General features: G+C 50.3%; 8 protein-coding genes across 8 annotated transcripts; 2 read left to right on the forward strand and 6 right to left on the reverse strand.

Annotated features, from left to right (window-relative positions):
* Position 1: 1 nt before the first annotated feature.
* On the reverse strand, positions 2–1,809 carry BC939DRAFT_452446 (uncharacterized protein; the record flags this gene model as incomplete). Its single annotated transcript, XM_051555806.1, has 1 exon — positions 2–1,809. A coding segment is annotated over exon 1 (1,604 nt), but the record flags the coding sequence as incomplete, so codon positions are not given.
* Positions 1,810–2,551: 742 nt separating this feature from the next.
* BC939DRAFT_529183 (uncharacterized protein) lies at positions 2,552–4,158 on the reverse strand (the record flags this gene model as incomplete). Its single annotated transcript, XM_051561497.1, has 3 exons — positions 2,552–2,938; positions 3,055–3,338; positions 3,438–4,158. The coding sequence occupies 3 exons, from the start codon at positions 4,156–4,158 to the stop codon at positions 2,552–2,554; spliced, it is 1,392 nt and encodes a 463-aa protein (XP_051411872.1).
* An 836-nt stretch (positions 4,159–4,994) lies between these two features.
* BC939DRAFT_452453 (uncharacterized protein) lies at positions 4,995–6,811 on the reverse strand (the record flags this gene model as incomplete). Its single annotated transcript, XM_051555808.1, has 1 exon — positions 4,995–6,811. A coding segment is annotated over exon 1 (1,592 nt), but the record flags the coding sequence as incomplete, so codon positions are not given.
* Positions 6,812–7,138: 327 nt separating this feature from the next.
* On the reverse strand, positions 7,139–9,398 carry BC939DRAFT_452459 (uncharacterized protein). Its single transcript, XM_051555809.1, has 3 exons — positions 8,721–9,398; positions 7,595–8,624; positions 7,139–7,484 (listed from the first exon to the last, which is right to left on the reverse strand). Exons 1-3 carry the CDS (start codon positions 9,325–9,327, stop codon positions 7,322–7,324), a joined length of 1,800 nt encoding a protein of 599 aa, XP_051411874.1. The 5' UTR covers positions 9,328–9,398; the 3' UTR covers positions 7,139–7,321.
* A 3,879-nt stretch (positions 9,399–13,277) lies between these two features.
* Positions 13,278–15,172, reverse strand: BC939DRAFT_452464 (uncharacterized protein). The gene has a single exon (XM_051555810.1). It carries the CDS (start codon positions 15,108–15,110, stop codon positions 13,329–13,331), a length of 1,782 nt encoding a protein of 593 aa, XP_051411875.1. The 5' UTR covers positions 15,111–15,172; the 3' UTR covers positions 13,278–13,328.
* Positions 15,173–15,403: 231 nt separating this feature from the next.
* Positions 15,404–20,064, reverse strand: BC939DRAFT_452465 (methionine synthase). Its single transcript, XM_051555811.1, has 5 exons — positions 19,925–20,064; positions 19,714–19,821; positions 19,069–19,304; positions 18,476–18,949; positions 15,404–18,384 (listed from the first exon to the last, which is right to left on the reverse strand). The coding sequence occupies exons 1-5, from the start codon at positions 19,938–19,940 to the stop codon at positions 15,466–15,468; spliced, it is 3,753 nt and encodes a 1,250-aa protein (XP_051411876.1). The 5' UTR covers positions 19,941–20,064; the 3' UTR covers positions 15,404–15,465.
* Positions 20,065–20,555: 491 nt separating this feature from the next.
* Positions 20,556–21,771, forward strand: BC939DRAFT_424156 (ClpP/crotonase-like domain-containing protein). Its single transcript, XM_051553136.1, has 3 exons — positions 20,556–21,119; positions 21,261–21,342; positions 21,440–21,771. The coding sequence occupies exons 1-3, from the start codon at positions 20,776–20,778 to the stop codon at positions 21,737–21,739; spliced, it is 726 nt and encodes a 241-aa protein (XP_051411877.1). The 5' UTR covers positions 20,556–20,775; the 3' UTR covers positions 21,740–21,771.
* A 2,798-nt stretch (positions 21,772–24,569) lies between these two features.
* BC939DRAFT_503461 (glycogen synthase) lies at positions 24,570–27,920 on the forward strand (the record flags this gene model as incomplete). The annotated part of the gene is made up of 7 exons (XM_051560407.1): positions 24,570–24,651; positions 24,735–25,108; positions 25,511–25,594; positions 25,774–26,101; positions 26,212–26,430; positions 26,564–26,750; positions 26,846–27,920. The coding sequence occupies 7 exons, from the start codon at positions 24,570–24,572 to the stop codon at positions 27,918–27,920; spliced, it is 2,349 nt and encodes a 782-aa protein (XP_051411878.1).
* Between the last annotated feature and the right edge of the window lie 39 nt (positions 27,921–27,959).

Here is a 27,959-nt window from a genome sequence, read left to right on the forward strand (position 1 = left end):
ACTCCTTTTCTCCGAACTGAGAAGATGAGCTGCTAATGGTGATGGCTTTATTATATAGCGATCCTATTCAATATGTATCCATGGTCGTCTTTCCTTGAGCGTGGCCTTGAATTGGTCTTCTGCTAGCTGACCTTCTTTCGATAACTTGTTGCCATTCACGCCGCGAAGTACAATATGAATCAGAGCTGGCCAGTTCTCGATCATCCACTCTGCTTCCACTGCATCCAGTTGCTGATCCTGCTGCCTAGCCTCATAAACTAACGATTTCATTCTTTTTAGGCCCGATAGCCAGATCAAGAACCCATCTGACAGGTACAGTAGCTCAAACTCGCGTTCGAGGGTCCATTCCTCCAGCTCTATCAGTCTTCCCACCTGCTCAAAGATATAATGCATACAACGGTTCGTCATGCTGTTGACATGCCGCTCCCGAATGATCCTCATATCCTTTGACCCCCCCTTCCAAGTCAACGACAAATGCTTTAGACCTAAGCAAACCCACTGCTTCTGCAATGCCGCTTCCATACATTCAGCAAGATCGAGTCTTTCAGCCAAGTCGACTCTGGTCACCAGCGATTGTAGTCTCGGAAGGCCACTGAGTAGTGTCGCAAGGTCAGACAAGTGGATTGTGGTCCTTGGGGCCTTCAGAGACGTCAGCGTTGTGGAATGATACTCCACGAGGGCTAGTGCCAGTGTGCTCTCGAAATTACCATTTACCACAGCAAAGCTCTCGAGCCCACATTGTCTCTCCTGATTCCAAGTATCGTTGCCGGTGTAGTTACTATCTCTCTTACGTGCAAGCGGCCGCAGTAGCCCCACATCGCCTTCAAATGATTTGACGAAGAAAGTATTACCTGGGCATAGACGTTTCAGCCTCGGACACGCTCCATCTTCAAAGACGGACATGATCTCTTTCAATGCCCGGGGACCGCGGATTGGCCTTATATCGAGACTTTCCAATAGAGGGCAGCGCCTCAGAAGCGACGGCAAGAGGGCTCTTTCCTGATCTGGCTGCTCAAAGTAATATTTCAGCTCTCGCAGTCGGGTCACCGGCATGAGCTCCATAGCACGTTTAGCAGCTTGACGCCTCGCCATTGACTTCTCATTCAAATCCTCATCGTAACTTTCAAAGCCCAAGGTCAATGAATCAAGGCGGCTGCAGGTCTGGATCAGCTGTTGGATATAAATTGGAGAGGCATGTTTGCGGGATTGGAGGTCGAGTTTTTTGAGTTGAGGGAGGTGTAACAATGTCTCGAGTAGCCGAGCCTGGACTGACTCAAGATCGAGAAAGAGCTCGAGCTTGAGGGTCCGTAGAAAGAATAGTTCTGTCATCTGAAGCAAGCGGAGTAGCCTGAGATTGGATTCGACCATAGTGAATAGGCTGTGTCCATTGTCCTGTTCCAGGCGCCGGAGGTTGGGAAGAGGCCATAGGTCGTCCTTGGATGCGAATGCAGTGTCGACGCCGATGAGTTCCCGGATATGGTCACGGTACTTTATCAGAGTTGAAGATTCGATCTGGGGATGACGACGATTGATGGTGTGCCAAAGGGTTGGTGTGAACCAGGAGGACCATTGCTTGGAGACAAGGGAACACTGTGCCAAGTCGCACCTGGTGAGATACTGGGTGACCTCGTCCTTGAGATGTGGGATGGCAAAAATGGATATGTCCTCCATAGTGGAAGTGGATGGTGCAGTATTCGAAGCGATAGTAAAGGCCGGAGTCAGATTGGGATCGGGATGAGGAAGAGGATTAAGGAGAGAGGGTGTTTAAGGAGATAGAAGAGGAGAGAGAGAGAAAGAGAGAGGGTAGAGGTTCTCAGGCATCCATGGCCTATTGCTGGGGGCTCATGTTTTACTGCGGCACCTTATTACTTGAGGTTCCATGTTGAATCTATAACCCCTAGATCGATGCCTGTTTTACCGCTGTTTATGGTGTCAATGTCCGTGTCCTTCTGAAGAAGCGAGCAAAAATGGTCCCTGTCTGCCACGTTGTTTTGGATGATGAGTCTGTCCAGGGCCTGAAACATCCAGGGCAATCCCTATTAAACCCGTATAGAAACAAATTAAATAATACACTGACTAGAGCATCTGTCCAAGACGGTGATGTAAAGCACGAACAACTGTGAACGGTGTGTCTGTTGTTCAATCCTCGGTCAAAACTGGTTCAGAGTGTGTTGTTTGTTTGCGATAGGGCTTCATGACGAGGCTTTGTCATTTCTTCCACATTCTCTATAGTCGATGCATTTTGTGTCGTGCTGCAGTACAATGAAGGAGAAGATGCTTCGTGAGTTTGTATGAAAAATCAAAAGGGTCGGCATAGATGCCAGTTTTGATACCGATATCTGCATTTTCGTGGGAATCTTTGTCCATGAACGCATAAGAGTGCAAGGAGTCGTCGGTCATGCAGATCAGTATGGTCTTCGGGTATAACTCCTTATAAATGGCTCAGTACACGATGGGGTGCGTTCAAAAATGGGCGAAGCAGGTAAGATTTCTTTTCTCCGAACTGGGAAGATGAACTGCAAACGGTGATGGCTTTTATTATATCGCGATCCTATTCAATATGTATCCATGGTCGTCTTTTCTTGAGCGTGGCCTTGAATTGGTCCTCTGCCTGATGACCTTCATTCGTTAGATTGTTGCCTTTCACGCAGCGAAGTACAATATGAATCAGAGCTGGCCAGTTCTCGATCATCCACTTTGCTTCCTCTACATCCAGTTGCTGATCCTGCGTCCTAGCCCTGTAAACTAACGATTTCATTCTTTTTAGGCCCGATAGCCAGATCAAGAAGCCACCCGACAGGTACAGCTGCTCAAACTTGCGTCCGAGTGTCCATTCCTCCAGCTCTGTCAGTCTTCCCACCTGCTCAAAGATATAATGCATACAACGGTTCGTCATGGTGTTGATGTGCTGCTCCCGAATGGCCTCCAGAATGTTGTGCTCCCCCCCCAAGTCAATGACAAATACTTTAGACCTAAACAAACCCACTGCTTCTGCACTACCGCTTCCGCACCCTCAACAGGATCGAGTATTTGACTCAAACGGACTCTGATTACCAGCGACCGTAGTCTCGGAAGGCCGCTGAGTAGTGTTCCAAGGTCAGTCGAGCAGATACCGGGCCATGAGACCTTCAAAGACGTCAGCGTTGCGGAATGATACTCCACGAGGGCTGGTGCCATTAGGTCCCCGAAATAACCAAATGACTGAGCGAAGGTTTCGAGCCCACATTGTCTCTCCCGGTCCCAAGTATCATTGCCGGTGTAGTTACTATCGCTCTTACGTGAAAGCGACCGCACTATCTCCACATCGAGTTCAGATGAGCTGATGTCGAAAGCATTGCCTAAGTATAGACATCTCAGCCGTGGACACGCTCCATCTTCAAAGACGGATATGATCTTTTTCAATGTTTCCGGAGCGCACATTGTCCCTACATCGATACTTTCCAATAGAGGGCAGCGCGTCAGGAGCGATGGCAAGAGGGCCATTTCCAGATTTGAGAACTCAAAGTCACATTCCAGCTCTCGCAGTCGAGTCTCCGGCATAAGCTCCATAGCGCGTTTAGCAGTCTGGCACCCAGCCATTGACCTCTCAGTCGAATCCTCATCGTAACCTCCAAAGCTCAAGGTCAATGAATCAAGGTGGCTGCAGGTCTGGATCAGTTGTTGGGTATAAATCGGAGGGGCATATTTGCGGGATTCGAGGTCGAGTTTTTTGAGTTGAGGGAGGTGTAACAACGTCTCGAACAGCTGAATCTGGACTGATTCAAGATGGAGCAAGAGTCCAATTTTGAGGGTCTGTAGAATGAACAGTTCTGTCATCTGAAGCAATCGGAGTAGTTTGAGTTGGGGCTCGACCGTATGGTATACTTTGAGTCCATCATATATCTCCAGCCGTCGGAGGTTGGGAAGAGGCCACAGGTCGTCCTTGGATGCGAATGCAATGTCGACGCCGATGAGTTCCCGGATATGGTCACGGTACTTTATCAGAGTTGAAGATTCGATCTGGGGATGACGACGATTGATGGTGTGCCAGAGGATTGGTGTGAACCAGGAGGACCATTGCTTGGAGACAAGGGAACACTGTGCCAAGTCGCACCTGGTGAGATACTGGGTGACCTCGTCCCTGAGATGTGGGATGGCAAAAATGGATATGTCCTCCATAATGGAAGTGGATAGTGCAGTATTCGAAGCGATAGTAAAGGCCGGAGTCGGATCAGGGATCGGGATGAGGAAGAGGATAAAGAAGAGAAGGGGTTTAAGAAGACAGAAAGAGAAAGAGAAAGAGAGAGGATAGAGGTTCGCAAGCATCCATGGCTTAATGCTGGGGGCGCATGCTTTACTGCGGCACCTTAGTACTTGACGCTCCATGTTGAGTCTGTTACCCCTTGGTCGGTGCCTTGTTTACCGCTGTTTATGGTGTCAGTATCCGTGTTCTTCTGAAGAACCGAGCAAAAATGGTTCCTGTCTGCCATGTTGTTTTGGATGATGAGTCTGTCCAGTGCCAGGGCAATCCCTACTAAGCCTGTATAGAAACAAATTAAATAATACAATGCAGCAGACCTCTGGAAAGGCCCTTTCGCTGACTAGGGCATCTGTCCAAGACGGTGATGTAAAGCACAAGCAGCTGTAAATGATGTGTCTGTTGTTCAATCCTCGGCCAAAACTAGTTCAGAGTGTGTTGCTTGTTTGCTATAGGGCTTCATGACGAGGATTTTGTCATCTCATCCACATCCTCTTTAGCCGATGCGTTCTGCGTTGTGCTGCAGTACAGTGAAGGAGGAGCTTCGAGAACTTGTATGAAAAATCAAGAGGGTCGACACAAATGTGAACTGTGATATCGATATCTGCATCGTCGTGGGAATCTTTGTTCATGAACACATAAGAGATGCAAGGAGTCGTCAGTCGTGCAGATCAGCATGATCTTCGGGTATAACTCCTTATAAATGGCTCAGTACACGATGACGAGGCGTGTTCAAAGATGGGCGAAGCAGGTAGGACTCCTTTTCTCCGAACTGAGAAGATGAGCTGCTAATGGTGATGGCTTTATTATATAGCGATCCTATTCAATATGTATCCAGGGTCGTCTTTCCTTGAGCGTGGCCTTAAATTGGTCTTCTGCTAGCTGACCTTCTTTCGATAACTTGTTGCCATTCACGCCGTGAACTACAATATGACTCAGAGCAGGCCAGTTCTCGATCATCCACTTTGCTTCCGTTACATCCAGTTGCTGATCCTGCTTCCTAACCTCGTAAACTAACGATTTCATTCTCTTTAGACCCGATAACCAGATCAAGAACCCATCTGACAGGTACAGTAGCTCAAACTCGCGTTCGAGGGTCCATTCCTCCAGCTCTGTCAGTCTTCCCACCTGCTCAAAGATATAATGCATACAACGGTTCGTCATGCTGTTGACATGCCGCTCCCGAATGATCCTCATAGCCTTTGGTCCTGTCCACCAAGTCAATGTCAAATTCTTTAGACCTAAACAAACCCACTGCTTCTGCAATGCCGTTTCCATACCTTCAGCAAGGTCGAGTCTTTCAGCCAAGCTGACTCTGATCACCAGTGATTGTAGTCTTGGAAGGCCACTGAGTAGTGTCGCAAGGTCAGACAAGCGGATTGTGGCCCATGAGACCTTCAGAGACGTCAGCGTTGTGGAATGATACTCCACGAGGGCTAGTGCCAGTGTGCTCTCGAAACTACCATTCACCACAGCAAAGCTCTCGAGCCCACATTGTCTCTCCTGATTCCAAGTATCGTTGCCGGTGTAGTTACTATCTCTCTTACGTGCAAGCGACCGCAGTAGTCCCACATCGAGTCTAGATGAGTCGAGGATGTAAGCACTGCCTAAGTATAGACATCTCAGCCGTGGACACGCTCCATCTTCAAAGACAGATATGATCTCTTTCCATGTCCCCAGATTGTAGATTGCCCTTATATCGAGACTTTCCAATAGAGGGCAGCGCCTCAGAAGCGACGGCAAGAGATCTAGCTGCCCAAAGTTATATTTCAGCTCTCGCAGTCGAGTCTCCGGCATGAGCTCCATGGCACGTTTAGCAGCTTGACACATCGCCATTGACCTCTCATTCGAATCCCCATCGTAGGTCTCAGAGCGCAAGGTCAATGAATCAAGGCGGCTGCAGGTCTGGATCAGCTGTTGGATATAAATTGGAGAGGCATGTTTGTAAGATTGAAGGTCGAGTTTTTTGAGTTGAGGGAGGTGTAACAGCGTCTCGAGCAGCTGAATCTGGACTGATTCAAGATGGAGCAAGAACTCGATCTTGAAGGTCCGTAGAAATGACGGTTCTGTCGTCTGAAGAAATCGGAGTAGTTTGAGTTGGGACTCGACCATATGGTATGTGCTGTATCCATCATATATTTCCAGCTGTCGGAGGTTGGGAAGAGGCCACAGGTAGTCGTTGGATGCGAATGCGCTGTCGGCGTCGATGAGTTCCCGTATATGATCACGGTGCTTTGCCAGAGTCGAATACTCAGTCCGGTGGTGACGGGGGTTGATGGTGTGCCAGAGGGTTGGTGTGAACCAGGAGGACCATTGCTTGGAGACAAGGGAACATTGTGCCAAGTCGCACCTGGTGAGATACTGGGTGACCTCGTCCCTGAGATGTGGGATGGCAAAAATGGATATGTCCTCCATAGTGGAAGTGGATGGTGCAGTATTCGAAGCGAGAATAAAGGCCGAAGTCAGATTGGGATGAGGAAAAGGATAAAGAAGAGAAGGGGTTTAAGAAGACAGAAAGAGAAAGAGAAAGAGAGAGGATAGAGGTTCGCAAGCATCCATGGCTTAATGCTGGGGGCGCATGCTTTACTGCGGCACCTTAGTACTTGACGCTCCATGTTGAGTCTGTTACCCCTTGGTCGATGCCTTGTTTACCGCTGTTTATGGTGTCAATGTCCGTGTCCTTCTGAAGAAGCGAGCAAAAATGGTTCCTGTCTACCACGTTATTTTGGATGACGAATCTGTCCAGTGCCTGAAACATCCAGGGCAGCCCCTACTAAACCCCTGTATTGAAAAAAAAAAAAAAAAGATGCAGCAGGCCTCCGCTAAGGCCAGGGAGGGGAGGGGACACAGGCATGTTCTTTATACTTTATCCAACTCAGAAATTCCGTCGGCATGGTGAAGCACTGTGTAAAAATGGCAATGTGCAAATATTATTATGGACTGATATGCTATGGAATAGATGACATGGAGAGATTGTAAAAATGATATGATGAATGCGGATTAAAAGTTGATGGCACTTCCATGTAGTATGAACTCAACCCTTTTCGTCTTCTTCCTTCGTGTCTCTCTTGCTAAAAGTACAATTCAACGGTCAGCGTTTCGTTGGGGCAATGCCGCAAAGACGACCATTACCACCGTTGACCAAAAGATGCAATAACTCAGCATCCAGTACGCCCTCCATCGATGACGAACTCGAATCGACGGCTCCTGGATCCGTCTGAACCGGAACAAGTGTCTGTCTTCGCACCTAGTTTTACACATAAGAAAGAAGACCATATTCACAAGTCAGTCATCTACTTCCAAAGTATTTTCTGTTTCAAATTTGCTCACGCTCAAGCATAGTGCGAGAACACTTACATTTTGCCCAAGATTCCCAAGATCGGTGAGAAACCCTTGATGCCTGTCGCAAGACAAATCGATCCCGTCCAACCTCCGACCACTCCAACGAGCCACACCCACGGACTCTTCCATCCACCCATGCCCATCAGGATCAACGCCAACTGGATCCCGATCACCCCTAGCCAAAAAGCAACGCCGATCCAGACCATCCCTCGTTGCTTGATCACATTGCTCGGGTGGTGTCGCGTCAAGAGTCCCAGATTCTGTAGTTCAACATGCTTCAAAAACAGTGGATAATAGTGATCCAGGAGAACCACATCCACTACAAATCCCTTGGCTGGTCCAAATAAGTAAGGTGCATTCGCTCGACCCTCTTCTTGAACTTGAGTGTGGATACGTTGTCGACATTCCAGCGGCAAATAAAAGGCCGCTGCTGCTGCTGAGACCGCAACAGCTGCCGGCGACGATCCTGTAAAGCGAGGAGCCGATGTGGATGGGGCCGGCGAGGATACTGGCGTAGAGAATGCTGTTGGGTTTGTCATCAACGACGTGGCTGGTGTTATGCATGGCCTTGGCGGCTGCAATGAAGATCCCTCCATGCTCAAGGTGATTCCCCTTGCATTAGTGGAAGGTCCTGCCATGTTCGCATTTGAATGCAGGGGCTCTCCTTGAAATTGCGCAATCGAAGTACTGGCTGACAATGAACCATTCTTTAGTGTATCGATCCTACTCCCATCCTGGTCGCCAGTCCTGTCATCTACGCCCGAGATTTCCGTGGCAATCGCTGGTACTTGGGGCTGAAAACTAGACCTCTCAGCCAGAGGTGATGTTCTAGGGGTAGCCTTGGTGGTGTTAAAGGTGGATGAATTTGATCCGATGCCTCGAATAAATTTCGACAGGAAGGTTGAGAGTTGCCAACCCAGCCTCTGGGCAGCCGTTGATGCCGACTTTGCCGCCCTCCCGGTACTGGACCGCACTCCGTGCAAACCACGTCTTCCATAGGGCGATCGACGCTTGGAGGTCGTCACTGGCGACGGCAAAATCGTCACTATCAATACCAAGGCAATGGCAAATGGATCATGGTTAGGTACGGGATTAGAGAATCTTGGGTATGCGCTTTGTAACCCAAGCATTCGATTAATACCTTGCTTTTCAAGATCACGCCTGGTGATGTGATCCCATGAGGATGACAGCGACGAAGAAATCGAGGGTCGTGGGCTGATATGAGGTTCCGCACTGGTGCTAGGGTCGGCTTCGGTGCCATCGTCTTTACAGATAGCTGAATGCACTGCGTCCTGGGTTGCAGTGCTGGCCGTCGTCTGGGCCTGCCTGGTCTCTGCAGCGTTGATCAAAAGGGGAGAAGGAGAGGGTATGGATCGATCAAGGACTACAACTGAGTCCAGTTCAGCGTTGGGATGGAGCGTTTGTTGAGGTGGAGTAGCATTTACACGATTTTCGTCCGCGGTCTCTTTGTTGGCAGGCGTTGCTCCTCTCTGATCCTTGTGCTCGCGAACGTCCTCGACGCCTTCCACATCCTCTCCTTCGTCCTCGGCATCGCTGTCATAGACTTCCTCGCCATCATCGTCCTCATCTTCTTCGTCATCGTCATCCTCGTCAGAATCCGCCGGAACGGCTGCCTCTTCAATGGTCGTTGTATTGATAGTCAGGGTCGGCAACTCGACGACGGTCGTCTCTGTACGCATGAGTTTCGTCAGGAACGCGCTGAGTCCTGTTCCGGCTCTCTTTCTCATCCTAGCACTGAGCGGACTTGTTGATGCAGATATTGTTCCTGATGCCCCTCCAGAAACATTTCCCTCCTCGTCTTCATCCTCATCATCTTCATCGTCATCATCTTCATCGTCATCAAATTCCTCCTTATCCATCGCGCTCGCCGCTTGGTTGGCCGCTTGGATATCAATTCTAAGCCCGCCCTTCTCCTCTCCTGCGATGCTGGCCCGTCCGCTTGGGTCTCCATATCCAATCCGCGTGGAAAGGTTCCTCCGGGATGAATGTCGTCTTAACCTTCGTTCTCGCCATTTTTCGTTCCATTCTCCGATAACTTCCTCCGCATAGCCATCCCATCCGGGCGCCATGGACTTGTCAATACTGTTGCGAATATAGCCGCCGTAACCGGTATTGAATTCTTTGTTAGTCGATAATGCTGCCGCCTCCTCTTCCGCCGCCATCGAGGCTGTCCGGAGCTGGATAAGATATTTGCGATAGATCCTCAGAGCCGACTCGTGAAGGTCCTCCAGGCCTATAGTCCTGAAACTCTGTACCAGAAAAGCCTTGCCCTCCTGTCCTGTACTGAAAATGCTTGGTGTGTAAGCGCTTTCGCCTGATCTGCGAATAGTGACGGGCGCTTGAAGAGGTCCGACACCGCCAGCGAATGTGCCGAATGACGGATGTCTGCTCAGACCTGGTTCTGCACTGCCAATCGATTGCTGAGACAGTTTGCGCTGAAGATCTACTGGACTTCCTGTCTGTCCCTGCCTGTCTTCATCCTGAACAATGAGCTGTGGAGTCGTCGATGATTGATGTTGAACCTGTTGCTGGAAATGCTGCGAATTTGCCCGACGGATGCCGTTGCCAAGATAGTCTTCCGATCCCGAAGGTCGTGTTCGTGAGTTCCTCGAGCTAGATCTACCCAAGACATCAGCCGATCCACGTCCTCGTATCATCAAATTGTAGGCATTAGGCGTCGAATATGGGCTGGACATGGGTCGAAAGGTGTCAAAAGAGCCACGGCGGTCGTCCTCTGGACTACTGTTATACGGATATAAGTCATTGTGCTGGGCTCTCATAGCGACCGCTGCAACAGCGGCATCCTGTTCCGAAATATGGGCCTCCTCCAGGGATGGCCGACTCGTTTCGCCTGATGCTCTTCGAGCGCCTACACCCGCCAGGATGCGATTATATACTCCTAAGGCATGGGTTTCAGTGCCGCTGTTGTTCGCATGAGACGGCGGTATGGGCGGAAATGCTGCTGAAGAATCCCGAATGCCATATCGACGACCCTCTGGAGGGAATGAGAGATGATCGTTCAAGGGAAGTTGCAGACTAGATCGGCTGGCAACATAGAGATTCAATCCATCAATTTCCTGTCCTCTGGTCCCGATCCCAAGGCCTACCCCGGTGCCAATGCCCGCATTGCCCGGAGTTAAAAGATCTGGGTCTGGTGTCAACCGTCCCGATTCTGATGCTGCTGCGAGGGTTATCCTCCGCCTGTCTCGTGCGATTGCACGTTCCTCGAGCTGCTGTTCCCGTTTCTGTCTCCGCTCAGACACATTAAATGTCCTGCATAGTTGCTCATGTGCCGTGACATCCTATGCAACAGTAAAGAAAAAAGGGAGTTAGAGACGCATAGCTCTTTCACATACGATGACATGTGCAAGCTATGCACAATGCATGGTGTGTGAACGGACAGAGCAACACTTACTGCCCAAAAATTGAGATATTCGACCGCGCGTTGGCTGCGGAGAAACGCCTCAAAGTCATCGTAGCCGAGTGGGTATCGGGTCTTCTTTTCCAGCACTCTGCTGAGGTCGGGCAGAAATTGAGCCTGTTCCGCCAGCATTTGTTCGTAAAGTTGTTGTTGTCGTTGTTGTACCGCCAGTTGTTCCTGCCGCCGCTTCTTGGCACGCCGCTTCTTTTTCTTACTATTCTTTCCGTCCTTTGCAGGACGGCGCCGCTTTCCTTTGTTATTGCTGCCGCCGACGGAATAATGGTTGTCAGAACCGTTGCCGGGTAATCCACTGATGCGGTTGGGGTCGTTCTGCAAGTAGTAGTTCACGTTCGAGCCGTTGCTCTCCTGCCGGATCAACGACAAAGACGGCCGCCAGCCGGACCGGCTCCTTCTGGGCTCCTGCTGCCTTTCTTCGTCCGACAAGTCCTGCAGGACCTCTTTCGTCGGCCGAGTCGTTGAGGATGAGTCCTGGCTAGTTCTGGGCCCCCTTTCGGATTCTTGACTGACACGAGGCGCTCGTTTGCTCTCATCCCCAAAACTCAGTCGACTAGTAGTCTCACGCAATCGCCTGAGAATGCTTTTGCTCGTGGAGCGACGAGGGGATGTCGGTCGCTGCGGACGCTCCTCGCGTTCGTCGTCAGAGTCGTTGCCGTCCCCTGTATCGTCATCAGAGTCTGAGGCGGGTGCGGGCGAACCCATCCGTATACTATGTTCCCAAGAGTCTTGATGCTCTTGCTGCAGGGGTGATCCAGGGCGCGGGTGGACATCGTATGAGCTGCGATGGAAATATGATGGACGAGGCTGATAGGGGTCATAAAGGTTGCTGTGTTTTGGAGAAGGTGAGCGAGCAGGGCGAGCAGACAGTGCAAAGGCCAGCCTTGAAGGCCCAGGGGATGCTGGGCGAGGTGGTACTTGTGAATAGTAGGTGTGGTAAGAGTCCTGAGGGTTCTGTGGGTACTCTTGTTCTACTGGTGTGTTGTTATTGTAGCTACTTATTGAGGAGGGCGATCCTGCTGTGAATTGTTGAATGACAGAGGGTGAGGATGGCCGTGGTCCTGGTGTGGAGGGACGAGAGTAAGGGTCGGCAGGGATGGGTATAGAGGTAGATGAAGGCGAGGCGAGGTGTGCGTCCAATCCTATCAGGGCAGAGCCAGCAGCACTGGGATTAGAGTAAACGGGATGATGTGCGATGGCACTGTGGTTTCCCTTGTGGTGCGGGTGCCTGGCAGACTGCGGGGAAGGGGATGCGGAGGTGCGGGTGTAGGTCGAGGGTATGGCGGTGGCGACCTGGGAGGCCGAGAAGTGTGGACGGGGGATGAGGGCCTCCTCTGCGGGGGTGAGGGCTATCCTCGGCATACCCTGGAAGGCGACGCCATCCATCGCCGTATGCTTGTTGAACGGGTGAAGGTAAAGGTGGTGGTGGGGGTGGCGGGGTGAAAAAGCGGAAGGAGGGAGGGGAAGGGAGCGCTACTTGCTACAGAAGGGATTCCATTTAGCAGCAGGAACAAACGAAGGAAAGGGTACCAAGGGCTGGGTAAGCGTCCAGGGCGGCGAAGGAACCAATGGAATCAAAGGAACAAAAGAAGCAAATGAAACAAATAATAAAGCTGGCCGTTGGTTTAGAATCCTGCTCAAGGTGCAGAGAGGGGAAAGGAAAGAAGAAGTGAAATGTGGCTATCGACTGAAGAAAAAAAGCAGAGGCAGCGGAAGAGGGATGCAATGGATGCTATGGGGTGTTGGGGGTTTGGATGGTAGATAGGGGGCAATGCTCAAGGCAGGAAGATTTCTTATATGAAACAACGATAATTTCCTAGTGTGCACTGTGCGTAGAAGTGTGAATGCGCGACGGGGCGATTCCTTGCAGATGAGTGGCAAGGACAAAAAGGATGAGGATTGTGAGGATGAGAAGAATGGGGGGAATGAGAGGGGAGAGAAGGAGGAAGAAGAGATGTATTAAAACCGGCGGATAAGTATAAAGATAAACATGAGAGCGTTGGCGGCAATGGGTTGGATCTAAACCATGCCATATTCTGTGGTGACACACACCGGATTTGTACCTGTTATGAAGAGAGCCTTCCATGGCGGCATTAGTGGGAAGGAGAGAGGGAGAGAGCCACTTTGTCAATCGACATCATCAACCGTGGGGCGATGATCGGTTCCCAAGCGATAGATTGCCATGGGGTGCTCATGGGTAGCCAAGGGATGAGAACCAGGGCTAAGTAAGTTACAAAGGCAATTAGTATTGGCAAAGCACATGCATGCATGCTGCAGTAAAATGCGTGAAGTTTATTGGAGGACTCTTGGCGTGTGCTCTGCATCCACGGCCCTGGGCCCAGGATCGGCATTCGCTTCAGTCCCCATTGTACCTGCATGTACCCCTGCTCCAGTCACTATATCTCCAGGAACATCATTATCCTCCGCCAGTTCATCCACTTGAGAATAATGCTGTTGGTATTGCTGCTGTTGTTGTGGATCAGCATAATGATCCTCGTCCTGATCATCTCCTTCTTCACCCTCCTCCTCCTCGTAGTCCTCGTCCTCTTCATCTTCCTCTTCTGCTTCATACTCCGCAAAGTCATCTTCTCCATCGTCCATCAGATCGCCCGAGTACAACAGGTCTGGTCGTTCTATCACCTGCACCTCGATCCCACACTCTCGAAATCCATCTGAGAGTTTCAAATGCTGGTCCCAGTCCGGGTGAAAGATTCCCTCGACCTTTGTCAAGTTCTCGAGATGGCCCGTCATCCATGCAAGATCCTCCTTACTCATCCGCTGCCACGACTTGCCCATAATCAACACCTTCAACTTGGTCAACGTCCTCAGCTGATCCACCCCACACTCCATTCGATAAAGCAGGCCCTCCCTGGGAGTCCAGCTCCGAGGGCCCGTTGCCAAATGCTGTAGCTGTGTCAGTCTCGAAAGTTGTTCAAATGTCATCCACTGCTCCTCAATCGACACTGCGAACGATTTTGTCGGCACCATATTGACCTGCAAATACTTCAACCCGACCGCTGCCCAATCCTTGCCTGCGACAATATCGCGCATCAGCAGGACCGAGCTCGTCAGCTTTGTCAGGTTTTCACAGTTTTCCAGAATTTGCTGGACCATCCAGCTCTTCACATAAAAGCAATCCACCACGTCCAACAGCTGAAGCGTCTGGAAATGTCGCCCCAACGACCGAAAGGTTCTCCTTGTGATGCTGCTCCCACACAGCATTAGCTGCTCTAGCCGAGCGAGCGAGTCCAGGATCCTGCCAATGTCATCCGGATCCGGTAACCCACATCCATCCATCTGCAACTGACACAGCCTCGGACATGCAGCTGGGATACGCGCACAAAATTCCTGGACCGGGAAAAACGTCTCTCGGCAGACTGTCCACTTGAGCAACCTAATATTTGGGCATTGACAGACCAGATCGACCTGTGTCTGCGTGCCAAGTCCTCGTGCGTCCTTGAGGGTCAATTCACACAGATGAGGGAATGTCCACCGCTTGACCGTCGGTACATTCACAAAGTACTCGTACCGCGACGATACCTGACTTAGTCGAGTGATCGCCTGCATCAGCGCCTCGACCTGTTCGGGATCGTCGTACCGGCCCTGGCTGGATTCGTATCGCCTCAGGTTCGGACATGCCTCCGGTAGCGCCTTCAGGAACGCGGTCGACGGTGCGTTGCTGAGACTGAATCCAAAGATGATCCATTCAATCGAGGCATTATGTCGTATCAGATCCGTGAGCTCGTCCCACAGATCCGGATGTGGTTTCGCTACATGTTCTCCAAACACCACCAATGTCTTGAGACCGGTACAGTGCCTGAAAAACGATGAGAGGCCCTTGGAGGCCTTGAGTGTAAGTGAGCGTATAAAGTGGGCGTTCTTTTCGAGGACAGATAACGGAGGGAATGCTGCGTCGTTGCTCCACTCCTCGGGCACAACGATCGAGTACCAAATGTAGGGAGTAAAAAATCTGTGCCACTGCCGAGAAACACGGGCACACGCAAGTAGATCTTGGAAGGCCACAAACGGCGCCATATAATGTAGCATCTCTGGCAAGTCGACCGGGGAAGTCATTGTAATAGGCAGGCAGCAATAACAGCAAAAAAAGAAAAAAAAAAGAAAAAGAAAAAGCGGGGTTTGGGAAAGAGATAGAGAGTGCAAGGAGGAAAAAGCGTGTGCCTGTATTCAATGAAAGTGTTTGGGATGATGATGAAAGACGGGAGGAGGGAATTGAATCCCTTGAATGCGATGAGGATGCCATGTCATCCCTGCTTGGTCCTTTCCGTGTCATCAAACTGCGCAAAAACAAACCTTATTGGCAATTGACAAGTGGAGTTTTAGTTTTAAAGAAAGTCCACTTGGACAATTGCACACTTGGGAGAGATACATTTGCAATCAAAGTCCGTAGACTATTTATCCAACAAAGAATCTATTCGTTATCGTAGGCAAGGATCGACCCGAGCCATGTCTCGAGCTCACGCTTGCCCATATTCTTACGCGCCGCATAGTCCGTCACTTGATCCTCTGAGATCTTGCCTACTGCAAAGTACTGTCCGCGTCCAAACACGATCGCCGATACAGACGCGCCAGGGTCCATCGCCAGCGATTCCGTCAGACTAATGCCCGTCTGTGCTTCAATGTTACCCAGCTGCCACATCGTCAGCTTCTCTGTGTGATCAGGTTGCGATGGATATCCAGGCGCAGGCCGGATACCCTGGTACTTGATCGACAGCATGTCTGTAACATCCATCGCCTCGTCCGGTGCATAGCCCCAGTGCTCCCGACGAATGTCCTCGTGCAGCTTCTCTGCGAACGCCTCCGCCAGACGATCCGCCAGAGATTTTGCCATGATCGAACCATAGTCATCGTGATTCGCCTTGAACTGCTCGCACAGCTCATCGCATCCAAACCCTGAAGAGACCGCAAACATCGACAGGTAGTCGGCAATGCCGCTCTCTTTTGGTGCGACAAAATCGGACAGACACATGTACTTCTCATTCGACTCCTTCTCCTTTTCGGCCTGTTGGCGAAGACCGTAAAACTTGGCCACGACCTTCGACCGTGAGTCATCCTCGTAAATCTCGATATCATCGCCCACACTGTTAGCGGGATAGAATCCAACAATGCCTGTTGCTCTCAGCTGCTTCTTATCGATCATGGTCTTCATCATCGCTAATGCCTCCTCGTGCAGCTTCTTAGCCTCCGCACCCACGGTCTCGTCGTTAAAGATCTTGGGATATCCGCGGTTGGGATATTTGCCGCGCAGCTGCCACACCTGGAAGAACGGGTTCCAATCAATATGCCTCACCACCGAGTTGAGGTCAATGTCCTTGAACACCTTCGTGCCCAGGAACGATGGCTTGACAATCTTTTCCTGGTTCCAATCCAGCACCAGTCTCTGCTCCCGCGCCGCCGCCAAGGTGAGATAACGGCGGTCCTTGAGTCCATCGTAGTGGTCCTCACGAATCTCCTCGTATTCCTCATTAATGTCCTCGATAAATTCCTCGCGCACCTTCTCATCCAACAAACTTGATACCACGACAACACTCTTGGACGCATCCAGAACGTGAATAGCTGGCTGGGTGTAGCGAGGCGCGACCTTGACGGCTGTGTGAGTCTTAGAGGTCGTTGCGCCACCAATTAGGATAGGCACCTTCAATCCAGCACGCTCGGCCTCTTTAGCGACGTGGATCATCTCGTCCAACGAAGGCGTAATCAGTCCCGAGAGTCCGATGATGTCGACCTTCTCCTTGACTGCTGTCTCGATAATCTTCTCGCAAGGTGTCATTACACCCAAGTCAATGACCCTGTAGTTGTTGCAGCCCAAGACGACACCTACAATGTTCTTTCCGATATCGTGCACATCACCTTTCACGGTGGCCATCAAAACAGTGCCCGAGTACCAGTTGTCATCGTCCGCCAAACCCTTCTCTGCAATGTTCCTCAGGCGCTCCTCCTCCATGAATGGGATGAGATGCGCGACCGCTGTCTTCATCACACGAGCAGACTTAATGACTTGAGGCAAGAACATTTTACCGGCGCCAAAGAGGTCTCCGACGGTACTCATACCGTTCATCAAGGGTCCTTCGATGACATTCAAGGGACGAGGGTACTTTTTGCTGTCCTGGCGAGCCTCCTCGGTGTCCTCGACAACGTACTTGACAATTCCCTTGATTAAAGCATAAGCCAGGCGTTCAGCAACTGGCCTGGTTCTCCACTCCTCGGTCTCGGCCTCTTTCTTGGCACCCTTGGCATTGGCTTGGGCATAGGCAAGCAGCTTGTCAGTGACCTCGGGGTCACGGTTCCAGACAGCGTCCTCGCATAGCTGCAAGAGATCCTTGGGGATGTCATCGTATACAGTCAAGAAGCCAGCGTTGACGATACCCATGTCCATGCCGACCTTGATTGCATGGTACAAGAACACACTATGCATGGCCTCACGAATGATATCCATGCCACGGAATGAGAAGGATAAGTTGGAAACACCTCCACTGATCTTGGCGCCGGGCAGGTTGGCCTTGATGAGTTTGATCGATTCAATGAATTCGACTCCGTAGTTGTTGTGCTCTTCCATACCGGTACAGATCGTCAGGATGTTGGGGTCGAAAATGATGTCGTTGGGGTTGAATCCGACCTGGTCTACGAGAATATGATACGAGCGCGAGCAGATCTCGAATTTGCGATCCGCGGTATCAGCCTGTCCGACCTCGTCGAAAGCCATAACAACGACGGCAGCACCGTATCTTCGAACAATGGTCGCCTGGCGGATGAACTCTTCCTCTCCGGCCTTGAGCGAGATACTGTTGACAATGCACTTGCCCTGCGCACACTTGAGACCTGCCTCGATTACAGCAAAGTTGGATGAATCGATCATGAGTGGCACCTTGCTGACATCGGGATCACTGCTGAGCAAGTTCAGGAATCGAGTCATGGCGGCGACTCCGTCCAACATTCCCTCGTCAAAGTTGACATCGACCACCTGGGCTCCGTTCTCGACTTGGGAACGCGCAATGGCCAGACACTCATCGTATTCGCCCTTCAGCACATGGCGAGCGAACTTGCGCGATCCTGCGACATTACAACGCTCTCCAATGTTGATAAAGTTGGATGACTGATCGACCTTCAAGGGTTCCAGTCCAGACAACCACATGCTGCTGATAACAGGATCCTCCTCAAATTTACGAGGCGCGTGTGGCTTGCAGGCATTGGCGATAGCACGAATATGGTCGGGTGTGGTACCGCAGCATCCACCAATGATCGAAACGAGTCCCTCCTTTGCGAAAACTTCGACTTGCTTGGCCATGGCCTCGGGTGATTCGTCATACTCTCCGAAAGCGTTGGGAAGACCCTGTAATGCAACGACAAGAACATGTCAGATAGCAGAAAATAACCCGTGCGAGTGTTTACAACAATATAAAAGAAACGGGATCAAGCCTTACAGCGTTGGGGTAACAGATGACATGAGACTTGGCGGCCTGTCCAATATTGTAGATGAAAGGGCGCATCTGGTCGGCTCCCAAGGCGCAGTTGAGGCCGATGGCGAAGTAATCTGCATGCTTCATGGAAATAACGAACGCCTCTCCGGTTTGTCCACTTAGGGTACGTCCTGACATATCAACAATGGTACCAGAGACGAAGACGGGTGTCCGACGACATCCTTCAGCGAAGCAGAGATCAATCGCAAAGAGTGCAGCCTTGGCGTTGAGGGTATCGAAGATTGTCTCGACCAGGAGGATGTCTGCGCCTCCGTCCAAGAGACCCTTAGTCTGTTCCTGGTAAGCCTCGACGAGCTCGTCAAAGGTGACGTTTCTGTAGGCTGGGTTCTCGACAGATGGTGAGATGGAGCATGTCCTGTTGGTGGGTCCGAGCGCTCCGCAAACAAATCGAGGACGATCTGGCGTACGTGCGGTCATCTTTTTTTTTTTTTTTCGAAGAAACGAGATGAGATATTGGAAACAAATTCTTACGCATTCTTGAAGGTGCGCGGTGGAAGACGACCTCTGATAGAAAACATAAGATGCAGAATCTTTACCTTGTCACAGGCACGCTTAGCGACCTCTGCTGCCACCTTGTTCATGCGGTAGGCTTCTTTCTCAAGACCGTAATCGAGCTGCGCAATCGAGGTGGACGAGAAGGTGTTGGTCTCAACCATGTCTGCTCCTGCGTCCAGATACTGCCAATGAATGAGTTCGATTGCATCTGGCTGGGTGAAGACCAGCATGTCGTTATTACCCTTTAGATCCTTGGGGTGGTTCTTGAACTCCTCGCCTATTTACCATCCAAAGACCATCTCATGTGAGAATGTTTTTCAGCTTGAGCAGCCTTGACATGTTAAGGTTTAGGGCCGTGGTGGTGCGATAACAGCGATCAGACCAGACAGACGCGGAGTCGGAAAGAGCCGACTGTTGGGAGTCACACTCCAGATGATTGCGAATTCGGTAGTGTCCCATATTAGATGCATCATATCGTTCGAAAGTGTCCAGCATGTCAGGTATGGCGAGAAAGAAAGTTATCGTATCCGTGCTACATGTCCTGATCGTCGGCCTGGTTGATGACCATGTTGATATCCAGCATTCCATGCTCCATGTGCCTTTGTCCGAATGAGCAGCTGAACGAAAAGCAGGGTAGGGCAGAGGGGGTTTGAAAGCTGGAGCAGCTGAAAGTTGAGTGTATATACCTCGGAAGTCTTCCTCGGTCAGTCGCAGACGCTGGATCATAGTTCCCATGGCGCCATCGATAAACATGATCCGCTTCTTGAGAGTGTTTTCCAGGTATGCCCGGACATCTGTTGTTGTTAAATTGGTGGCGTCAGAAACGGCGTTTGTTAGTCATGGTGTTTATATCGAGTAGACACATAGAGGCTGAAGTGAGCTGGGATTGCGACATACCGATAGGGCCAGTCATGATGGGATAGCGAGTGTGGGTGAGGATGGATGGGGAGAAGGAAAGAAGAATGGACCGGAGAAGGGTGAGGGAGGGGACGAGAGGTGCAAGAAGAAAAGAAAAGGAAGAGGGGGGGAGGGATAAGGTACGAAAGGTAAAAAAAAAAAAGTTGGGGGCAAATTTCTCCTCTTCTCCAGCGTGTGATTGCGATCGAATGTCTGTTTTCACAGGGCAGGACTAGAACTCCACTGCGGGGAAAGGCACAAACAGAAGCGCCACGAGAATCAGAGTCCTTATTGCCACTCTACCATGCTGTCATACTGTCAGAGCAGTCCCATAGTCCTGCCTGCCTGTCTGCCTGTCTGCCTGTCTTTGTTGCCAGCATTGTCTCCCTCCAGGAAACGGTGTACACGCGTGTCCACAAGTCATTTGCGCGGGAGACTCCGCTGTGCAAGTGCAGAGATGTGAAACGTGCATGCGCATGCGCGCAGTGGCACAGACAACAATCCGCACCAGATGGCGCTCTGTTCCTTGGGCGATACATATGGTGGATCTTCTCTGAGTGGGATGCTGCTGCTCCCTGGCGTCGTGAACATGGTCTCTTTTCTTTTTACATCTCATCTCCGGCTGGGCCCCTCCCCTTCCTTGCACACTTTCACTATCACGTGTCGATCATTATCTCGGGTCCCTTCTTCCTTCTCCACAAACAGGGGTGTTCTTGACCCCTTCGAACGCATTCCTCCTTTACTCTCCTCGTCATTCACTCGCTCCTTCGCTCTTTCACTCACCCGCTTCACCAGCTTCATTCCCTCTATCCCACCTTTACTTGTCGCCATCCATACACACATATATAGCCATGACCAATCCTCAAAAAATAGTCTTCCCCTCTGCATCCGAGCCCCTGGTCGAGATCACCCGCGAGGAGCCCCTGTTCATCATGACCATGGTCGATAACGAGAACCGGTTCACGACCGAGATGTGCAAGGCCATCTGCGATGCCCTGGACCATGTCTCCGATGTCGTCGACAAGGAGGAGCTGACCGAGGCTGCCCTCGTCACCCGGGGCCAGGACAAGTTCTACTCCAACGGTCTCCACATCGAAAAGGCCTTCTCCATCCCTGGCTTCACTGACCATACCTTCATGCCCATGCTCAACAAGATCCTCATGTTTGGCATCCCCACCATCGCATGCCTCAACGGGTAAAACAATACACTATTTCGATCGCCCTTCCTTTATTTTGTTAAAGTTGCATGGTGGCCAACGTGCCCTTTGTGGAACCGGGAAAATCCCCAGCCGGTCCAACCGCTCATCATCACTCCTATGCTCCTTTTATCAATTAGACATGCTTTTGCTGGTGGATGTCTCATGGCCATGGCCCACGACTATAGAGTCATGAGAAGCGATCGCGGCTTCATATGCATGGTAACATGAACAACTGTACATATCAGAGTCGTCGCATTATTGTATGCAGGGACACGATCTAATTTTTTTTTCGCTCTCCAACTCGGTGTAAACTTAGAACGAAATTGATCTGCCTTCGCCTCTGCCCGCTGGCATGTCGGCATTGCTTCGCTACAAAATGCACCCACACGTCTACCGATCGGTTGTACTCGAGGCCAGACGCTACCCGGGCAAGGATGCCCTAGCCAACAACCTAGTCGATGCCATCGCTGAAGGCGTTGATGCCACGTTTGAGCTGGCCAAGCAGGTCGCATGTAAGCTCGCGCCCAAGGCTAAGAGCGGATCTATCTACGCTCTGATTAAGGAAGACATGTATCCCGAGATTTCGTCGCGTCTCATGTTGAATGCAAAGTTGTAACATAGTCATATTAGACCTGTGTTTCGATCTGGATCGTTTAGAGAATAAACAAACTGCGAATGTACACATGGAGTACTAAAGTACGCGTTGATGATTTGAACCGAACATGGTCGTCGCACTAGAGTAGATCGTATTAATAAGATGCACATTGAACCCCGTTCGTCGACGTTCGATATACTGTCTCTATATGACTATCGAGGCTAAAGAGGCAGACGCTTTACGATCATTTACTAATACCAGATGTGATTATAGCAAGTACACCATGTCATGCTTCATTTTCTTGAAGTATTTCATGCGTGGCACTGGATCTCCATCATGACTGACACCATTTCATCTTGCGTTTGCCATTGACAGATATTTCATCTCTAATAATAAGAGATAACCCCGGCATGATCAAGGTGGGCGATAGAGGCGAGGGAAGAAGCCAAAGGACCAGCAACGGCAGTAGTTCATTTCTCTCTGAGCTCCTATGCGGGCATTTGCTTTCTATAGTGATCAAAACCCATCTTCGTTCTGTTCGCTTTGTTGAATATATGAGGAAATCAAAAGAGGAGCCTCTCGCGCCTACTCCCAGTCTCATCCAACAAGAAGCTCATGCGGACGTAGGAATCTCTTCTTCCTCCTTTGCGCGCCTTTTATCGCTGTATTTTCATTTAAACAAATTGTATATCTGTTCTAAACGCAGTACACGATAGAGCGAAAGTAAGAAGTTTGTATAGCACGTCCACGACCCTGGAGGAGTGCCCTTGAAATAGACAGCAACGGATGCAGTCGAAAACTGGAAGACAGAGGCCGAATTGAAAAAAAATCTCTGGATGTATGGTCTTGTATGATGAATCACCAAGGTCTTGCAAAAATGAGTATGTGACAAGGCGTCGGTATCACTATCAGAGGTCATACAACTGATTTATATTCAGTTCCTTCAGATAATACGAAATGTGTTTAGTATCATTCTTCCGATGCACCATTTGTGCTTTCAGAACAGGTTCGTATGAAGTTACATGAATGAGTGGAAGGAAATCTACGGTGACGATAATTTTATCCGCATTGCTTTCGTTCGCAGAAGTGCCGACTCATAGATGCTATGCGAATGTTGATAATGGGTGGTATAACTATATTTGGGCCTGCAGTATGTTTTTGTATGGGTTTAGTACGGACTGTCCCAGGCGTTTCAGGTCCAAGACATCATAACATACTTGTGCCCTGGTGCTAAATGCAACAACCTGAATAACCAAGCAAACGTCGCTACATAACTTGGTATGATCAATTTGATGAGCTGCTACATGGGTTTAATGCAGGTTGCTGTCTTTTTTTTTTTTTTTTGGCCTATCGCCTATGAAGAGATGCGAGCGTAAGCCTCAATCAAGTAACATCCTGTTGCCCATCGACGATAACAAACAATGAAGATCCCAGGTCATATCCGCGCACACCAAGCAAAAGGACCTCGGACTACGCCATCCACAGCCGCTAACACTAGATATATTTTCCTTAGTAGATGCGTTTCAACAAAAGCATTGAAATGGATGCATTCTCTAACGGGTACGTGGCGCATCATGTGCTCAAGAACTTGGCGACGATCTCGTCGAGGTCTGACTTTTGATGTTGCTCAGTAGCAGCGTGATCCCCATCGTTTCTGGTCGGGTCAAACTTGAGCGTGGTAGCGATCTGGCAAACTTAAACAATAAGATGTTATGTGATACTCTCTCCGCTAAATGGATCTTTGACGACTCTTTCTCCCTTCCCAACCTTCTAGCGTAGGAAGTTCTGCTTCACATATGGATTAAAAGGTTCAATCCTAAAGGAAGTACGCAGTTGAATAGTCGTGTTATTCCCCTCTTTGGCTTTTTGCTGATGTATCTGAAAGTGTTCTCCCGATTGCTCGCACAGACGAGAGAGAGAGATATAGAGTTTGGTTGTTGCTGATTGGCCAAAATGCCGCCTGGTTGAAGATTCTGATTGGCCAATTGCTAACGATTGTTCCTGAATGAAGTACAACGAGTTTTCTGGGCTGGACAACTTATTGGTGGTATCGTTATCGTACTCCCTCATCTGCTAAACTATTAGATGGAGTACATGCGCTACTGCTCTGCTCGTATGCATATCCAACGAATAAGAGATCACAAAAAAAAAAGAGAGAAAGGAGCAGACAGCGACCGAAAGAGCGGATCTGAGATACAAAATGCACAAACAGCATCACGGTCCGCCCGTGCGCTGATGCATGAGCGATGCATAGACGGAAGACTAAAAAAAAATAGACAAGGGATGGAGATAGAGCAGGGCAGAGGCGATAGGGCAGCTTTTTTTATTTATTTGTTTGTGTGTATCGCACACAACCCCGAATGAGGAGTGCTTGCAATGCAGTTTGTGGAGAAGCCAGATTATATGGTGGAGATAAGATAAATAAGCCCAGGAAGAAAAAATAAAGAGAGTTGTAACTCAGCTTGTCTTTCGTTGCCGTTTCTCTTTCGCGGGTTCGTGTCCCTTCGTGTCCCTTCGTGTCCCCTCGTGTTTTGTTGGTGAAGAGGAAAGATAGGCTGGGTAAGGATGCTTACAAACATGCATATGGAGGTTTAAAAGGATAACAAGGAAGGGACGGAAGACCAGCAGATAGCTGGCAAGGCCCAGAAGGGCATCTGTTTTCGTTATCCCTTCGGGTGAATGGGATTCGATGCGATGTGATGCATGGTTTTGTCCGAGTGACTACTGGCCAGGTCATGTATAAATTTGTTCGCGAAGCAATCCATGTCTCTCTTCTTTCTTTCGCTTCCTTCTTCTTTTCAAACCTACACTCTCTTCCTATCTACCTCCTCATCATCCATCTACTTCATCCATGACGTTGGAGCAGCCCAACCAGCAAAGGAACGTCCACAAGCCCCTTCTCTTCGAGATCGCATGGGAGGTCGCAAACAAGGGTGAGCGCCGTCAACCCCAACTTTGTTTCGATCTTTAAAGCCTTTCTTCATCAACTGACCCATCAACGGTGCAACCCTTGTAGTCGGAGGAATCTACACGGTCCTCAAGTCCAAAGCCCCTGTCACTTGCCATGAATATGGTAGCCGCTATACCATGATCGGTCCTCTCTCCTACAAGACCGCCCCGCTCGAGGTCGAGACCCTCGAGCCAGACACGCCCGAATTGAGAATGACCCTCGAATCCATGAAGGAGCGTGGTGTCAAGTTCTTGTATGGTCGTTGGCTGATCGAGGGTGCGCCCAAGGTCCTCCTCTTCGACACGGGCTCGGTCTATCACAAGCTGGACGAGTGGAAGGGCGATCTCTGGAATGTTGCAGGAATCCCCTCTCCCCCCAATGACCACGAGACCAACGAGGCAATTCTCTTTGGGTACCTCGTCGCCTGGTTCCTTGGTGAGGTAAGCAACAACACAAGATCGACAACAAGACGAAAGCGACGACAGCGACGGCTTGGGCAGATGGCTTTAAAGTGTGCTCTGTTTCTGGTTGTTTGTGGGCATGGGTCCGTATATCATTCTGAATGGTTATACGATACATTTTCAACCCCATCCAGTCCTTCTTTTCTGTCCAAGACAAGACCAAGAAGGATACCGAGAGTGTTGAGGGATACCGAAAGGTGTTTCGAAACATGTCGATCCCCCACTGTGTGGTGGTGCATGGTGCTCTTTCTAAACCCTCGTCATCATACATTCATGTCGGTCGATCGGACCCAGAATGATCTTCCCTCTCCTCTCTATACACACATCCGTAATCGAACACTGTACGCCGTTCATTGTATTTTTTTTTTTGTGTAATCACAGGCACGGTTAAACGACTATGAGCTCTTCTTCCACCCCAACAAATGGAACTGGGATGAGCATATGGTCCAGATAACCAAGGAGAACGTTCAACAGCTGGGATCTGGGCTACAATGATCGATCTGGGCAACGGGGGGTTGAAAAAGGGGGAATAAACACGCGAAAAAATCCATCGTTCTTGGGGTCTTGCTGTCGTTGTTGATTGCGACTAAAATGCATCTATTGCCGAGACTAACCCCATATCTCTTTGATTACGATCGACCTAGTTTGTCGCCCACGAACGCAAGGCCGCTATCATTGCCCACTTTCACGAGTGGCTCGCCGGTGTGGCCATCGCCCTCTGCCGCAAGCGTCACATCGACGTCACCACGATCTTCACCACACATGCCACGCTTCTCGGTCGCTACCTCTGCGCCGGATCGGTCGATTTCTACAACAACCTCAGGAACTTTGATGTGGACCACGAGGCAGGCAAACGCGGTATCTACCATCGTTACTGCATCGAGCGCGCCGCGACCCATTGCTGCGATGTCTTCACAACTGTTTCCCATATCACAGCTTATGAGGCAGAACATTTGTTGAAGCGCAAGCCAGGTAAGCAAGCATCAAGCGCTCTTTTTATAGCGCTGGAAAGACTAGAATGTTCACGGCACCCACGATGATATCCTTACCTTGTCCTGTATTCCTGTGTCAATGTAATGTAGATGGCGTTCTACCCAATGGTTTGAACGTGGTCAAGTTCTCTGCAATGCACGAGTTCCAGAACTTGCACGCAGTCTCGAAAGACCGCATCCACGACTTTGTGCGCGGCCATTTTTACGGCCACTATGACTTTGATCTCGACAACACGCTCTACTTTTTCACTGCTGGACGATACGAATATCGCAACAAGGGCTTGGACATGTATATCGAATCGCTTCAGCGTAAGTTTTTTATTTTATTTTATTGAAACTCCTTTCGGAGATCTGGTGCTCTCCTTGTGTCTCTTGTGTAAGATGGTTACGCAACATCCGACTCACAGACGAACGTTTGTCCACTGGATTCCTGATCTTTTAGGTTTGAACGAAAAACTCAAGGCAACCAACTCGCCCATGACAGTCGTTGCCTTTATCATCACCCCTGCAGAGACCCACTCGTTCACTGTCGAGACATTGAAGGGCCAGGCTGTCGTCAAGCAGCTGAAGGAGACCGTCCATGATATCGCTCAGCGCATGGAGACCCGCCTTTTCGAGAAGGCTGCTCGGTAAGCAAGCTGCGATTCACTGGCTGCTATTATATGTTTTGGATGCGGTGGTACTCCTCTCTAAATACAGGTTGAATCTTTGATCGACTCTATAGTGGCGGTGATGTCAACACAACTCAGTTCCTGACGAGCGAAGATCAAATCCTACTCAAGCGTCGTACATTCGCCTTGAAGCGCTCGACCCTGCCTCCGATCGTGACGCATAACATGGCGGACGATAGCAAGGACCCTGTCCTGGACCAGTTGCGCCGTCTCGGTCTGTTCAACCATCCTTCTGACCGTGTCAAGGTCGTGTTCCATCCCGAGTTCATAAACTCGAATAATCCTCTGTTTGGCCTTGATTATGAAGAATTCGTCCGCGGCTGCCATTTGGGTGTGTTTCCCTCGTACTATGAGCCCTGGGGCTACACTCCTGCAGAGTGTACCGTCATGGGTGTGCCCAGCATCACGACCAACCTGTCTGGATTCGGATGCTTCATGGACGACAACATTGTCGACTCTTCAGAATACGGAATCTATATCGTGGATCGTCGCATGAAGTCCGTGGAGGAGTCAATCCAGCAGTTAGCGGATCAGATGCTCGTGTTCTGCCAAAAGTCACGCCGTCAGCGTATTAACCAGCGTAACCGCACAGAGCGTCTCTCGGATCTGTTGGACTGGAAGCGCATGGGACTCGAGTACATCAAGGCCCGTCAGCTAGCGCTTAGGAGAGCGTACCCCGATTCTTTCGGCGATGATCACTTTGGCGCTACGGATGAAATCCTACAGGAGCGTCCCAAGGTGCCCAAGCCCCGCTCAGCACCTGGCACTCCTCGTATTCGCACTCCCCAGGAGGGGGCTGAAGCAGAGCTGACACTTGCCAACATGTCGATCCACGATCGAGAAAAGTACCTCCAATACAAGATGCAGGGCCATGACGACGAAGAGAACGTGGACTATCAGATCAAGATCCCCTTCCGCCGTCAATCCACCAGAGAGGACCTGTTGGCCGAGGGTGAGTTTGAGGTTTCGGAAGCAGAGGTCGAGGCAGCCCAAGAGAACATTGCGGCGGTTGGAGTCGCCGCAGCCCAGGCGCAGTACAAGGAAAGGATGGGTGGTGTCAACGGCAGCTTCTATCAGCCCGGCAGCAGCCGCAACGGCACCATCAGCAATAGCTACCAGCAGCACTAAGCAACAAGCGTGGTGGCAGGTGTCGTGCTTTGTTTTCAT

The sequence above is a fragment of the Gamsiella multidivaricata genome (assembly GCF_025024155.1).
Source record: "Gamsiella multidivaricata strain RSA 2152 chromosome Unknown BC939scaffold_35, whole genome shotgun sequence".
Lineage (NCBI taxonomy): Eukaryota > Fungi > Mortierellomycota > Mortierellomycetes > Mortierellales > Mortierellaceae > Gamsiella > Gamsiella multidivaricata.